At 36.7% G+C, this 16,164-nt stretch overlaps 1 protein-coding gene across 1 annotated transcript in view; it reads left to right on the top strand.

Moving 5' to 3' along the window:
- Nucleotides 1-4,646, top strand: part of LOC141527150 (ATP-sensitive inward rectifier potassium channel 12-like) — a 106,173-nt gene extending 101,527 nt beyond the window's left edge. The window contains exon 5 of the mRNA XM_074242469.1: nucleotides 4,223-4,646. Coding sequence (XP_074098570.1) covers nucleotides 4,223-4,431 — 209 coding nt within the window. The 3' untranslated portion in view covers nucleotides 4,432-4,646. The remainder of the gene's footprint in view (nucleotides 1-4,222) is intronic.
- The last annotated feature ends 11,518 nt before the right edge of the window (nucleotides 4,647-16,164 follow it).

The following is a 16,164-nucleotide window of genomic DNA, read 5'->3' as shown; positions in this document are numbered from 1 at the left end:
TATAAATGCTGTAGAAAATGTAAACAAATAAAAACAATATAACTATAAAGAAAAATGTAGGTGGCGCTAGTTCACTAGGGAAACAGAGTAAATAGAATACAAAACAAAAATTCTCTACAGAAAAAATTTTCCCAAGGACATTATACAGCTGTAGTGGAAAAATTTTTAAGACGTTTTGAAGATGTTATAAACAAACAACATGATCGTGATTTCTAATGATGAAAAATAAAAAGTTTGGAATTATTGAATAAAAATTTTGAAAACAAAATTCAAATAATACTTACATTAAAGACAAAAAATGAAATTTTCTCAAAACTGATAGATTAAATTGAAATTTTTCGATTATTTAATCAAAAACTCTTAAAATCGATATACATGAAAGTTTGATGATGAATATCTTTTGAACGATTAATTTAATCGCCAAAACATAAGATACCATTTTTATAGAGCAGTTAATTTGCTACAAAAATTTCTATTGCCCATTCAATAATAGCCATTTCTTATCAAGTTATAAAATTCATAAACAAAAGTGACATTTGACTTAAAATAATCAATCTTAAATCTTCAATATTAGTGAAATGGTGAGGTTTACGGAAAAAACATAAGATACCTTTTTTGTAGAGCATTAAATTTCCTACAAAATTCTTAAAAAAATTTTTTCTGTACGACCAATGATGAGGAATGAATTTTTTTCTATTGGACTGAGAAAAAAATGAAAAACTGCGACGCGGAGGATCTTCCTATTAAAATTAAGAGTTCATATTTGGTGAGAATTTTTTTAAGGTGCCTAGTAACCCATTTTTCCGTATTAATTGTAAAAAAAAATAGTTGATTTTTTTGACCCACCCTAAGCAACATACTGATAATTTTTAAATTTTCATTACTGTTTAAATTAACTCCAAAAACTTCATTGAAGTAATTTATCAACTGCAGTATGAAAATCACAATTTAATTATATGAAATAATAAAATATTCCGTAGCAACTCTTTGTTTGAATTATTTTGATTTAATAATTCACAGTAATTTATTAGAAGTTTAGAATGAAAATATTTTTAAGTAGTATCATCACTGTTTTTATTATATTAAGTTAAACTTAAGTTCACAAACATCGATGACATCACTGAAACACGATATTACGCGAAACAATTTAATTTTTACAGAATAATGGTCCGTAGCAACACTTTTTAATTAACATGAAATTTGAAAAATTCAATAAATTTATATTGAAAGTCACTTTTGTCAATTTTTAACAGTCACTTCGCCAATTCACCGTGACATCCTGATCACAGCACCACTGTTACGTTCCCAAATTTTGGGTCTAATTTATTTTTAAATTCAAATAATTTATGTAAATGTCCAGATTTTGACCTCGTTAGGAAGTTGATAGACTCCAGGTGTGTCATGTAACTGATATATCCGCGAAGTACTTTTTACATATAAGTTTTGATAATTCAGATTTTTAATTTATAAATAAAATATATTTTAATATTTTACTTTTGTTTTACCTGCCTACAGGTAGATAATGGATAGAGTGCCTGAACGCTGACTAGCGCTCTGGGCGATTTTACCAGAGTGAGAACAGCTAATAAGCGCTCTTACCCTGGAGTTAATAGTTAGGATATTTTTGGATAGGATACCCGAACGCTGGCTAGCGCTCGAGGTAAAGGAACCAGGGTGGAACGCTGATAAGCGCTCTCAACCCTGGTTGTAGGTTTTAATAAGTACCCATTTTAAGGGGTTATATCCACTTGCGAGGCAGAAAAAACGCGTTTTTTTGTGAATTTTTTCCAAAGAGGCATTTTATTTTATACATTAATGGAAAAAATGTACTTCAATAAAATTTAATGTATTTTAACAATCAGTGGTTTATTTAATAAAATATTGGATCCCCTAGCTCCTGTAGATGATCTGCGGAGAGACCTCCAAAAAAAGGTGCTTGGCGGTGAACAAGATCTCTCTGGTCCAAATTATCTGAAAACCAAAAACCAAAAATATTTAGTTTTGTAATAAATAAGTACAGGTAATGATCGAAAGTCTAGGCAAAATTTTGATTTTTGACAAAATGGCGGCCGTTCAAAAAAAAATTCAGTTTTTCATGCAAATTTTTCACTTAAAAGTGGCTTAAAAAATCGAAATTATTGTCCAAAACCTTATTCCTTCGATCATTACCTGAAAAATATATCTGAGTAAGTCGTGTGAAAATTTCGTGTGACACACATTCGTGGATATTTTTAACGATCATATCATATGAAGTTTGGAGCAAAAAAGCTGGCATGTACATTAGCCCACAAAATTGAGTAGCACCTTTCAAACCTAACCCAAGGGTTCTCATCACAAATATAAAGCGTCGATTTATTTCATACGAGTGTTTGACAAAGTTACAAGAGTTTATACTACGAGGACTACATTTATCACCTAAGATAACAATTTTAAAACTAAGTCGAATTTTACTGGCTCATGGCAAGTTTTACACAATACATATTCACTAATAGCCGTAAACACAGTTATAAAATTTAAAATTCTATATTCAACTGACATATCGCGAGTTACACATATTTCCTCTTGCGCTTTAAATTTTTTTGCTGAGGCGCTGAAACTGCTCTCATCATATTCCACGGTTTTCGGATTAAAAACGTTCTTCCGTTTCTTTCTTCAAGACAAAATTTCATTGGAATTTCTACGAGTTTTTCTGCTAATTTTACGAGGCATTTTTGACTTTAATTAATTAAACTATACACACTGAGAAATATATAAACTGAACAAAAACACAACTTGTCCACATGAAAGATCACTTCTAACTGATGAGTTCACATATTTTTAACCTAAAACTCCTCAAAATAAGTTTCAGGTATAAAGTAGATCTTTTGTATTATTATATTAGTGTCTCAAACACTATAAATCGAGAACAAAAGGATAGAAGCTACCAGAAACAGCTACTACTCCGGCTCGTGCTCCGCCTACTTTCGAACGCTCGGAGACGTTCTTACTAATACGCTCATATCTCTGAAACTAATTGTCGGATCGATTTGAAATTTTCAGAGAATATTCTTGAATATATGTACATTCAAAAAAGGAAAAAAAAATCGATTTTTTGATAATCACAAGTGGATATAACCCCTTAATCGATTGACAATTAAAAAAGAAGTATTTATTAATAAGGAATTGGCAGGTTCAGCATCGGACCAGCAGAGATTCCTCCTCTGCTAAGTCCTCGGACTGACTGTTCCAGAGGAAGCCTGGAGACAGAATGCATCATACAATAATAATTACAATGAGTTTTATAATGAATTTAAGCAACGTTGCATCTCAGGTTACCCTATGAGAACATCAACGCAGTCCAAAACCCACAACGTAGACTGATTAGTCTACTAGGCTGCGTTGACGTTCTATAAATGTGTTATCTCGAGGTATTTCCGTTACGAAATATCTCGTATAATAATTAAATGATTTAAATAATTATGTAATAATTTTTAAAATAGATTTATAAAACTTTAAATAAATTTAAAATTTACGAGAACGTAACAGTATTATATTCCTATTCAATTTTGTAACTTTTCAAATTCATGCAGCGATATTTTAAATGATCAATTATGCTTATCATTAGAGGAATTTCATTACGTAAAACTAAAAAACTATAAAATTTTTACAAAAAAAATTGAAAAAAAAAAATATTTTACGAGTCCACAGACACTTGTATAATTTATCATCATGAATTAATGAAACACAAACAAATGTTACAATTTTGATTGAAAAATATGGAAAAATTCTAAATTCGTAAATAAATAATATGCTAGCATTAAAAAAAAAGTTTTTCATCTTTTTGTTAGATAATCCAAATTTTAGTACTTGCCTGATAAATAATTTTAACAAAGAAATTCTACACTTAAAATGGGACTATGTTTTGATAGTAAGAGCGCAATAAAATAAACTTTCAAATTTCATCTTAGAGTTTACAGATAACTCTATCAATTTCTAATTCTAGTCATATTAAAAATTTTGGCGCCCTAGGCCCGGGCCTCACGGGCCTAAGCCTGAATTCTCTACTGTCTCACTGTCCCGCTCGCTCTTGTCTACTGCTATGTCCCAATGGATGGCCTGAAAGTTTACATAATTTTTATTCTCTACTACTAATTTTTATTCTCTATCTTAAATTAAATTGAATGTACTCCCATGTTGCAAAGGTAATCAATCGTAATCGAAATTCTTTTTGACATCATTTCAGAATACAATAATGGGCAATTTGCTAATCCACTTTTTTCAAGAAACTCGAACAGTTCGTTCACAAGCTCGCTCGCATCTAGTGAAGAATCGTCTATAAGTGGGTTGCATATGACCTTATCGACGCCACCAACACCAATACCTGTGATGGTTACTGGACCCGACGATTTGTCACGCTGCAGCAGTGAAAAAAACGATGTAAGCTGTCTGTGACCAGATCGCCATAACTCATTTATTAAGAATTTAGAAAGTAAAACGATATCTTAAGTCACTCTAAATCTTTAAACACAATAGTTTCGATTTCAACACCCCAATATATTGTAGTATAAATTTGTACCGTAGCTTGATAAGACAATTCTCTAAATCAAACTATGATATTTACAATATATTCAATTTCACTGATTTTCCTATTTGTATGTGAAAGTAAATTAAAAATTTAACAATGGACGAAAAAAAATATTAGGAAAACGGTTGACTCTGAAAACCATTTCTGCAACATCCCACTAATTTCGTCATAAAGTGCTCAAAATTGCACTTATGACGTTTTTGAGCTTTCCGAGCTCAAGAATATAATTTTCATCAAGTCTTGAGCTCTCGCAGCTGAAAAGTCTGATAGAAGTTTAATGAAACACTCATTTTTGAAATTTCGAACTGCAATGACTTTTGAATGAATGAACCGATTTCTACGCTGTTGGCGGCGTTCGACGCAGTTTTTATAATTCAGAATCAAATTCTATAATATAATGCTAAACACAAATCGATCAGACCAGAAATTTTAGTGTCATTCGAAAAAAACCCTTCTATTCGATTTATTTCGTCAACGCCTACTCACGAACGAATCAACTGAATTTGACCACCTTGATAGTAATCGACGTGGTTTCGTAATGTTGATAGCCGGATAGTTTTTGGAATTGATTAGTCGAGCCCTTTAAAAGTTATTCCAAAAAACACTGTTTGAAAAAAATTTTTTTTCTCAGTTTTTCTAAGATTTCTTAATTTCTATCGGTCTGAATTCGTCCAACTTGTATTTAAATCTAAGTTCAATCAAACTCTTTCGAATCACACCAACTGTGCTCGGATCAGTTATGCCGTTGAGAAGTAAGGAGAGGCTTACAAACACAAACACATAAACACACACACACACATACGTACATACACCCACACACATACACCCACACCGTGTTGGACTTGCTGGGTCCCGCATCGGGCGCCTCCCCAGGTAGCGGCTAGGGGAATGGCCGACATGTCTCCGTGCCAGATGCGTAAGATATCGAGGAAATAAAATATTCGGGGTGAACCAAAACCTAGCAAAAGATAATATGGAAATGTCAGTATTCCAAACATCGTTTACGATACAGGGGATGGATACCTCAGTGCCAGCGAGAGAAGGCGTGCAAACGGGCCTAAATTTGTCATTATCCAGCGACCGTTATTCGGACAGTGGGGTGGACCCCATGGCTCCGCTATCTTAGAATGCTACAGGAAGCTCGAACACAGCCTAGATGAAACAAGATGGAACAAGCCTTTGGCACGTAACCAAACGATCTGGGTTCGAGTCCCGGTCTAGACTTTCCGAATTATTTTTTCGGTTACCAAAAATTTCTACTGAGTAAGGTCACTCCTCTCCCTTTATCCTTTATTCCCACAGTTCTCAAATTTATCTTTAATGACGAATAAGGCTATGAATTATGGACAGCCAATGATAGTTCCTCCAAAAAGTGGAGGACCTTTTGCTCCCGTCACGATTCAAACCTACCGAAGAAGGCTTAATTTTGCACCGAGCGCCACCGGCTAACAGTCGTTAATAGAGAGGCTTGGTAGCAAGATCGGAAAATCAACCGGCTTCATAAAAGACAAGAAAAATCTCGATCATGAGGTCAGAATATTGGTGACATCTATTGATACGGCATATAGGACGACCAACAAATCACCAACGACGACAGCGACAACCACTCAGATATCTCTGTGGATGACTACAAAACCACAGCCACTTTTGGTCACTCCTGAGAAACTGCCACTGCAAAGGAAGCACATCAACAAGAAGAATCAGCTCTTCACGCCCAGCCCTTCCTCAGGAAGTGACAATGGTTCCACCACGAAATCTCCCCGACATAATCTCCCCACGACAAAATCTCTCCAAGACAAAATCTCCCCAAGACAAAATCTCACTGAGAAAATCTCTCTTAATTAATTTTAAAAAGTTAGTATAATTTAAATCCTTTATTATTATTTTATTACCTTTGCTTGAGACCGTGTTGCGCCCTTTTAAATTGGTTTTTGTGTCGGTTTATTCGACATTAGACCAACAAAAACGCGGATACTCGTGTTGCGCCCTTTTAACAAGATTTTTGTGTGTGTTTATTCGATATTAGACCAACAAAAATGCGGATACTCGTGTTGCGCCCTTTTAACAAGATTTTTGTGTGTGGTTATTCGACATTAGACCAACACAAACGCGGACAATCGTGTTGCTGTTTTGTCGGAGAGATTTTGTCGGGGAGATTTTGTCGTGTCACCAGTAAACAATGCAGCACAGAAGAAGACTACCCGAAAAGACACATGAATCAAAGTGACATGGCAAATGAAAAAGAAGGAAAGAAAACAGGAGCCAGTAGCACGATCTACTGAAGTTCAAAACCAGCCGAGTAAGAGTGGCTCAAAGATACCGAGAAGGGAAAATACAAAAGAAAAGGCTGTTCTTCTCCAACCAACTGAACGGTGAACTTACGCTGATCTCCATCAGGAAAGCAGGGCCAAGGTTAACTCGACAGAGACTGGAATAGACATAAAGTCTAACAAATAAGCGAAGCTCGGGGCGTTCCTTAGAAATGGGTCGCAAGACTGAAGACACTGCTGCTTTCACGGCTACGATAAAAACAGCAAACACTAACATCGGTACAGTTGAAACGCTTGCAACAAAACAATGATCGAGATCCTTGACTTGGACGGAATCTCTACGGAGAATGACGTCCGTGAAGCACTCAATCGTAACCTTATCGATAGCCTGGAGATAAATAGTGTTATGTCCACCCCAAAATTTTTCTTTAACTTTAAATCACTCGCGCAGATGGAAGACTTCCCCATGCGCGAAAGCCACAATAAAATATAAACTACGCGACTGCTGGTTGACTAGCGGGGACTTCTGCAATCTCAGCACTGCGAGTATTTAAAAAGGCGATCAACAGCCATTGCCTTGTCTTTGCTCAATTAATTCGACTTCCGCGTTTAGTTGACGGGCCCGTGCCTTGTAAAAGTCTCTTATCTTAATTTGCGCTGCACTTAAGACGAGTTCAGACTCGGGTCAACCGGCAGGCCACGTATTAGCTATTAAACACATTCCTAGAGAACCGGAATCTCAAAGTTCTAATTTGCTCTGCACTTAGGCGAGAATCCGGGCAATAAATTTAAATAAAATATCTTTAAAAGCTAAATTTTCGCACTTTACCCTTCGGGGGACTGGAGGACGTTAGCTCAACCAAATAAAATTCATTAATATAATTTCGATTAAAAATCAATTTGTGAAAGTGTAAGTTTTAATGTTTATAAAAATAAATCCTAAAAAGAAGTGAAATTCCATTTTAGTTCGTTAATTTCATAAGATAAGAAGCCCTTAAAATAAGCAGCCCAAATCCATCCAACTCCAACCGCTGCGAGAAACAACTAAAGAGCCCAATCAAGGAACCGGCGCTAACAGCTGCCCTGAAACCACGGATCTGACCATCAATAAAGTTCCTGTAACAGTAAGTACATCTACTCTCATAAAAATCCGTCAGTCTCAAACGAAGGCGTGGTAAGTTCGTATCTCGAAAACGTCCCACATAAATAATTAAAACAACGGAATTAAGACCTCCGTTGCGTATTCTTTAATTCGTTAGTCCAATCCTCCACCATTTACGCTACCACTCTAAAAACGCCCTTGGACATAACATAAAGAACACTGGTGGCAGCGGTGGGATTCGAGTACGAAATTATTTAACTTCCGTTTGAGAAAAATTAAAAAAAAATCTAACAATTTTCGTTCGTTATTCATTTTTTTAATCAAGTAAAGTAAAGTAAATTTACTGTGTAAATTGAAGCTATAATTTTGTTCAATCTTGACATAATTTCAATTTTATTGGAGAAAGAATTTCGAGTCTTACGAAAATTTTCTCTTATATTTCGACATCATTTAAATTTTATATTTTGCAAAAAATTTCCTTTGCCTGGAATTCTTTTTCAAAAGGTTATAGAACTCCAATAATATTGTTTCGCAATCGGTTTTTGACCTTAGCGTACACTCTTTAGATAATCAAATATCGCAAAAAGAATTCGCTGACGCGTCTATATCCGAGTTGGTTAACACCAAACGGAATTTGCAATCTCAACTCCTGTCAGCAAAATTTATTTTAACTCGGTATTGAGAAATACAAAATTTTTTTTCTCGCTAACTGAGCAATATTAACATTAAATTTTAATTATTTCGAAATTTTGAAAAAATTTTTTTATCTCTTACATTTACACTACATTTTACGAGAAGTGTGCTGTGAATCTAGCACCTCCTCTGACAAAACTCTTACAGAAGTTTCCTAGTTCTGGATAGGTACTTTAATTAGCACTTTCTTTTACGAAAGAAGCTCTCACAAACTCTTGGGAAGGGTGCTTTGAATCTAGCACCTTCTCTTGGCCACACATTCACAGGGGTATAAAACAATTTTTATATTTGTATATTTGTATTACTAACTCACATTAAATATAAGAAAACTGTAACCCTCTATCGTCGATCAACCGAATTATAGTTTCGCGATTCATAGTTTTCAAATAAATCTACTATTTTGAGTTAAAACCGAGATAAATTTTTTTCTTGAGATTCTAGAAGGCCGATGGGAAAAAGTAGACGGTCGGGCTATCGATACCATCTGAAAAAGATACATTCAGATTTCATTAACGGCAGAGTATACCACCGCCCCCTTATCGAAGATAGATATTGGGAGGAAGATAGGGAACCCGCGAATAAGGTAGTCGACAATAAGGCTAGCGGTCCGAAAGTCCTGGAAAATGTCAAAACAATCCCGGAACTTTACGAAAGAATACTGAAATTTCGACAAACCCAAACCCCTATTAAGGCTCATTTAAACCCATCCGACCGACTCTAAACCCCCATTGCAAATAGATTTACCTGAAAAAGAGAATAAAAATCTAAACTTTATCCCTTCTACCTTTAATACCTTCCTGAATTACACCAAAGTAAAAGTTCAAGGAAACCCTTATAAAAAAAAAAATTTTTTTTTTTAAATTATTCTGCTACTATTAATTCCATTTAAACTCTTTCTTGACTTTCTTAAATTACTCTGCTAACTAAGCAAAAATTTTATCTAACATTGAGTAGTCAGAGTAACACGTGATTCACGATAAAATTTAATAATAAAAGAAAGTTTTTTTTTATTATTTTAATCGGTTATAATTTTTGCTGTTTGATTAAAGGCATTTAAATCGTCTCTTATTTCAACCGTGAAATTGTTTACTATAAATTCACCTACCGACTCTTCCTTGCTTACACTACCGTACGCGACATTCCGTAACACAATACACCCGCGATAACTAATCTTTCTCTCGTGTTATTGTACTCTACAGCTATTGACCTACTTACCTAGTGACCGAATAAAAATAAATCGCGATTTAAAAAAAAAAAAAAAAAAATCGAAATTTTTCTTTTGCTCTTTTTGAATTCCGTGAACAAAAGCTCCCTTGTAACCCTTCCTTCAAAACATACCTTATACAGAATAGTTAAATTTAGGCCGATTTAACCATACAATAATCGTGGAACTGTTCGAGGACGGGTCCGGAACGTTTTTAGTGCCTTGCTCTAACGGTTTCCTGTTTGGAGCCATGGAAAGAAGAACCTTCCGCGTTGATACCTCTATAAACGAGGAGAATCTCAACACTCAAATTCAGACCCTTGCGAAAGAATTACATGACGCGCTCCCGTATTTTAACGGAGAAGGTCCAAACGCAGAAAGAGACTTTGAATTATTCGATGGAATAGTAAGAAACTGGTTACCCAGCATCCCAGCTGATAACCAGGGCTTTTTCGCTCGCCGTATAGCCCAAAAATTATATGGACGAGCCAAAAGATTAATCGAACATGTAGAACTAGCTTCCGTAGAGGATATTTTACTAGTCTCAGGGCGAAAATTAAAAAGGGGTGACCCCTATATCACGTGGCAGAAAAATCTAGCTGCTGTGGCTCCGAAAGAATCCGAGAATATTGAAGATTTCTATTATCGGTTAAGCGAAATGGTCCGGCGTATCGAACTTAATGCTCCCGCAGATGATAGGGCCGTAGTAAAACGAACTTTTGAAAAAACAGCGGCCACTACTTTATATGAATACTTACCCGACTTTTTACGATGCCTATGCAAAATAAGAAGAGCCGAAACCTTAGACGACATGTACAAGGCCATTGAAAATGACGCATACAGAAGACCAGACCGTAGACGTGCAATGAGAGACGACGGACTTATACCAGGTGAATCTCTACCACCCTCGGTAGAATACCATAGACGAACTGAATAAGACGGTAACAGACATTACCCATAGATGCCGAGATTTTCTTGTGACTACGACGACCGAGGTAATTATCGTGAATTGCCTCGCACTTTATCATACCAAGAATACAGACAGGCCCCAGAGACAATCACTCCTGGACCAATACGCCCGACTGACTATTACGAAGACCCATATCCCGACACTTACGAAGAAAATTACTATGCTCCGAATTATCAGAGGGAACAACAGATGTTAAGTTCCACTTTCGCGTTCGGAACCGAACGAACTCCCTAATATCCACCTAGATATGAAAATTATTATCAACCCCGAACTTTTCAAAATTTTAACCAAAATCGTTATCATTCTGGAGTAAACGGTCCCACTAAGAGAGCGGTTCGCATCGAAGACGACGAAGATTCCGAAGAAGCTAAATTACGGCACAAAAAGAACCCTTCGATAGTCTGCAAGTGTCCGTTTTGCCCAAAGGGAGAACGTCGAGACGCCTACGATCCTTTAAACGGGATGGGCGCTCGTCATCCGGAGGCAATGGCGAGTATGCCCGTCCCGTCTCCGACTATACCATCGAGGAACCCCTACAATTACCAACAGTACCAAAGGGGCCCATATCGGGGTTTCCAAAATCAATACCCCCGATCAATCCTCCAAAATACCCAGAGGCAAGACCTAGAACACCAACCGACTACGAACGAAACGATAACCCTCCCGAGATCGGAACAACAACCCGATCAGAACAACGGAATACCGCTATCAGCTCAGCAGAACCCGCCATTAATGACGGCAGGAGAATTACGAGCCCGGGGAAGGACGAACCAAAATGTCTAACAACCGAAAAAGACCCCACGGTCCATATACGAAGCCCAGCACTTCGTAACGGAGGGGTAAACGCACTCCTGGACACTGACCGAGCTCCGACCTCAACTTACTCTGCATCGAAGAACTATGCGACGAAGTCCTGTGTAACATTGAAAATACAGGAGTTGTGGGAGGCATCGCTACTAGCTCAATGCCCATAACCGGTTTCATAAATCTAAAAATATTCGGAGTCAAAATTACTTTCCATCTCGTACCGGAACCACCCGGAGGTTATAAGGCCATTCTCGGAAATGAATTCTTTATTCAAGAACGCGTAACCATCTCGTTTTACTGGAACACCTTAGTAACGAAAAATAAACCAATACAACCCATCCCTATAATTAACCCAAGAAAGTTCCCAGAGCAAAAAGTCCTCGCCCTAGGAACTGGGCCAAAAATATACGTGTCGTGTAACTCACTCCTAGGCAATTATCAGCGCTTCCTCATCGATACCGGGGGGGATGTATGCCTCATCAATGCATCCGTTTTAAAACCCGAAATAACTATCGACACCGGAAAAGCTAGGAGATTCCGAGGACTCAGTGATAGCACTTTCAAAACGTTAGGAACAACCACCTTAAAAATCCTCAATATTGACGTAGAATTTCAAGTTTGTTTAAAAGATTTACCATTCCCTGGAGTGGGAATTTTGTGAAACAACTTTTTCGAAGCTGAAAAAGCGGAAATTTCTTATGATAATCAAACCCTAGTTTTATTATCCTGCCCCTCGAAACTGACACCATTTAGCCTCGAAACAAAGCCTTCTTCCAGCTACACCTTGCCACCTCGGATGAGAGTATCAGTATCAGTACCAATCTAAGAGTTCGAAAAAGTTGAGGGATACCTCCCCCGAATGAACCTTCCGAAAGGGGTACTCGGAGGAGAAGCAGTTGTCAAGGTAGACGACGGGTACGCCATGTGCATGATCATTAACCTAAATTCAAACCCGATAGACATAGACATAGGACCTCAAACACTCGAGGATTTTGAATTTGATGATCCTAGTTCAGAGGGGGACGAATTCGACGCCCCTTCTACAGAAAACCCCAACTGTATAATAGATAAACAAGAACGTATAAAGATTCTACTCCAGAAAATACCAGTAGATCACCTCAATCAGGAGGAAAAAGAACAAGTTCATACTCGCATTAAAAACAATCACGATGTCTTTCACCTCCCCGGAGATAAGTTAGGTCGTTCTAAAAGTTTCACCTGCCGGATAGAAACCACCACCAACGAACCGGTGAGAATAAAACAATATCGATTTCCCCCAGAACATTGGGAAGAAATCGCCAGGCAGGTCGAAAATCTCGAAAAACAAGGGATAATTAGGAAATCTAACTCTCCATACAATTCACCTTTGTGGATTGTACCAAAAGAATCTAATGACCCTTCTATAAAAAATATAGAATGGTTATCCACTTTAGGCAACTAAATAAAATCACTCGAGGGGATGCCTATCCTTTACCCCTAATTATCGATATTTTAGACTAATTAGGCAATGCTAATTTCTTCAGCGTCTTTGATCTTGCCATGGATTTCCACCAGATCCCAATGCACCCCGCAGACGCACCAAAAACGACATTTTCTACCCCAGATGGGCACAGGGAATATTGTTGCATGCCTTTTGGATTAGAATGCGCTCCATCTATCTTCCAACGAATGATGGATTCCACCTTAAGCGGATTAAAAGGGACAGAATTATTTATTTATATCGATGATTTAGTCAGCTATGGTAAAACCCTACAAGAACATGGGGTGAGAGTTCAAAGACTATTCAATAGACTGAGAGAAGCTGGTCTCATCCTCCAACCTGAAAAATGTAAATTTCTCTGTCCTGAAGTAGAGTATTTAGGTCACGTAATAACGAAAGAAGGCGTAAAACCAGACCCGAAAAAGATTTCATCACTTAAAAATGCCTCGAGACCTAGAAATCATAGGGAAGCTAGGAAATTTATGGGACTTGCAAATTACTATCGAAGATTTATCCAAAATTTCGCTGAAAGGGCTAAACCCATAACAGACCTTACACGAAAAACTAAGCCCTTCATATGGACAGAAGAAGCGCAAAGGGCATTCGACTATATCAAAAATGCCCTCTGCGAAGAGTCATTTCTTAAATACCCAGATTTTAAATAAACCCTTCATCCTAGCTGTCAGTGCGTCAGACTCAGGAATATCCGGAATTCTCAGTCAGCAGACAACAGAAGGGGACGATGACTTAGAAAGAGACGGAGAGAAAATAGTGTCGTGTCTCACGCGTCTTTCATGACACCGAAACTCGATACACCGACATTGAAAAACAATGACTTGCAGTAGTTTACGCTATCCAACAATTTCGACCGTATCTCTAAAAACATTTTACCTTAATAACCAGTAGCCCTTGTGTCACCTGGCTAAGGGACAGCACGACTATCACCGAAAGGCAAGCAAAATGGCGGTCTAAATTGAGTACAGATAAATTTAATGTCGTAGACCGTCACAAAATCACCGAACAATACGCTGAAGGACTCTTATACAACCCCGAAGGTCGTCCCGAGCCCTTAGAAAACGTATTAAATAATATTACCGAAAATAACTTTTTAGCGCTACCCATCACGGATAATACTAAAACAAAAAAACCTCATAAAATACTCTCAGATGAAGAAGCGATTCAATCGGTCAAGCGCCCTGGTCGCCCTCTCGGATCCAAAAATAGACCAAGAATCAGCAGCGCCCCCGAAATCAGAGAAACAATCGCCTCTCGTCTCAGAAAAAGGGAAATGAGAAAAACACGAGTCCCACCCAAAATAAATTACCTTCAAAATAGCATCCTTGATTTAACCATAGAAGATCCCGAGTCGCAGAAAACCGGAATCGAAGATCAGGGGGACGATGAAGTCTTCTTGCCAGCCTCAACTCCTGGACCCTCCACGATTAATAAACCAGATATGGGACAAGAGGGGGACGATGAAGCTGAAAACGACGATATGATCAAAGGAAATAAAGAAAACATCATCCCTCAAAAACAAAGACGAAAAACCCAGGAACTAATCAAAATGTTCGACGAAATCATTAAAAGACAACCCCCACCGGAAAATTCTTACAAAGAAAAAGCTCTAGAGAAAATGTGTCTAGAAGAAGCAATATTTAATTACACCCCTCAAGAGTTAGCAATAATGAAAAGAACTAGTTCCGAAACTGCGAAAAATATCCGCCAATCACTAAGTAAAATGCCTCCACTCTGGCGAAGTGAAGAAGATTCCTTAGATGACACAACACCTGAAATTAATGTCGACGAGTTTCTTAGAGACAATAGCGATGACCCCGAAGAAGGATCAAGCAGCGAAATCAGCCCAGAAGATACGGGAAGAAGCGAAGAGCCCAGCGAAACAGAACACCCCGTCATCGTAGAACTGGAGCCTGCAACCTCAGCAGAAATTGCTAACACAAGAAACGTCGTCAACACACACGACAAAAAGGAAAACCAATTAGGTTTTTGAAAAAAAATTTTTTTTTAGATAAATGGAAAGATTATATATTAGTAAAATTAGATCGAATTTATTTTGTTGTGAAGATCATTTCGATGTAAGTATTTCTTAATACCATTTTTATTAATTATTATTTATCTAAGTATACAAATCAAATAATTATTATATATTTAAGTAAAGTTTAGTAAATAAATTTTTTTAACTAGACTCCAAATCATAACCTTTAAAATCATAGTATTAAAAAAATTTTTTATTGATATATTAAAGTGCTTAAATAATAAATTTATGTATCTTTATCTAATGATTGGGATTCAATTTGATATATTTATAATTTTATAACGTTCGAGGTTATGTATTTGACTATAGTATGAAATTTTTTAAATTTTATGTTATGGTGGTTTTTCTGTTGTTATAATAACATGTAAATAATTCTTATTTTAATTTCTGTTTTTTTTTTTTTTTTTTTAGTTGAAAGATGACATGGAAAATTACATTTATTATACAACGATGGTCAAGCAAAGATTAAAATTGATGTGGTACCACACAGGTTTGATTGTCAACCTAATCGTAAAAGACAAGGCGCTACAACGGTTCTTAGACCAGCTGCAGAAAAATGACGGAGACAAAAAATCATTCAAGAAATTTTAAATGAATCTTCAGAAAATATGGAAATTGGTAATCCTCCAGAACCAAACATTGATGCCGTATCAGCCAGTACTGTTGAAAACATTGGAATCGACTTTGATCCTTCAAATGTAACACCTGGCCAAAAGGTCACTGTTGAAACACAAACTAATATTAACCACCGTACTGTTGCTGTACAAGTAAATAGTCGTCCTAAGTATCGTAGCGTATCAGTTCAATGTAAAATTTTATCAATCGGAATCGATGAATCCTGCTCACCAATTAAAACTGGTAGCATAAGTACTGCAACATCTCCAATAAAACCATTGCGTCAAAAATTACATCCAAATTTATTGGAAGATACTCAGAAAAGTTTGTCATCTAGTAGTTTTACAAATTCAAATAGTTCAAAAGATATTTATGAACCTTCTGAAAATACCGGTTCAAGTACTAT

This window comes from Cotesia typhae, unplaced genomic scaffold (genome assembly GCF_013202065.1).
Source record: "Cotesia typhae breed Kobodo isofemale line unplaced genomic scaffold, CoteBio_Ctyphae contig_4, whole genome shotgun sequence".
Lineage (NCBI taxonomy): Eukaryota > Metazoa > Arthropoda > Insecta > Hymenoptera > Braconidae > Cotesia > Cotesia typhae.
Note: the sequence above shows the minus strand (reverse complement) of the source record. Positions and strands in the feature narration are given on the sequence as shown.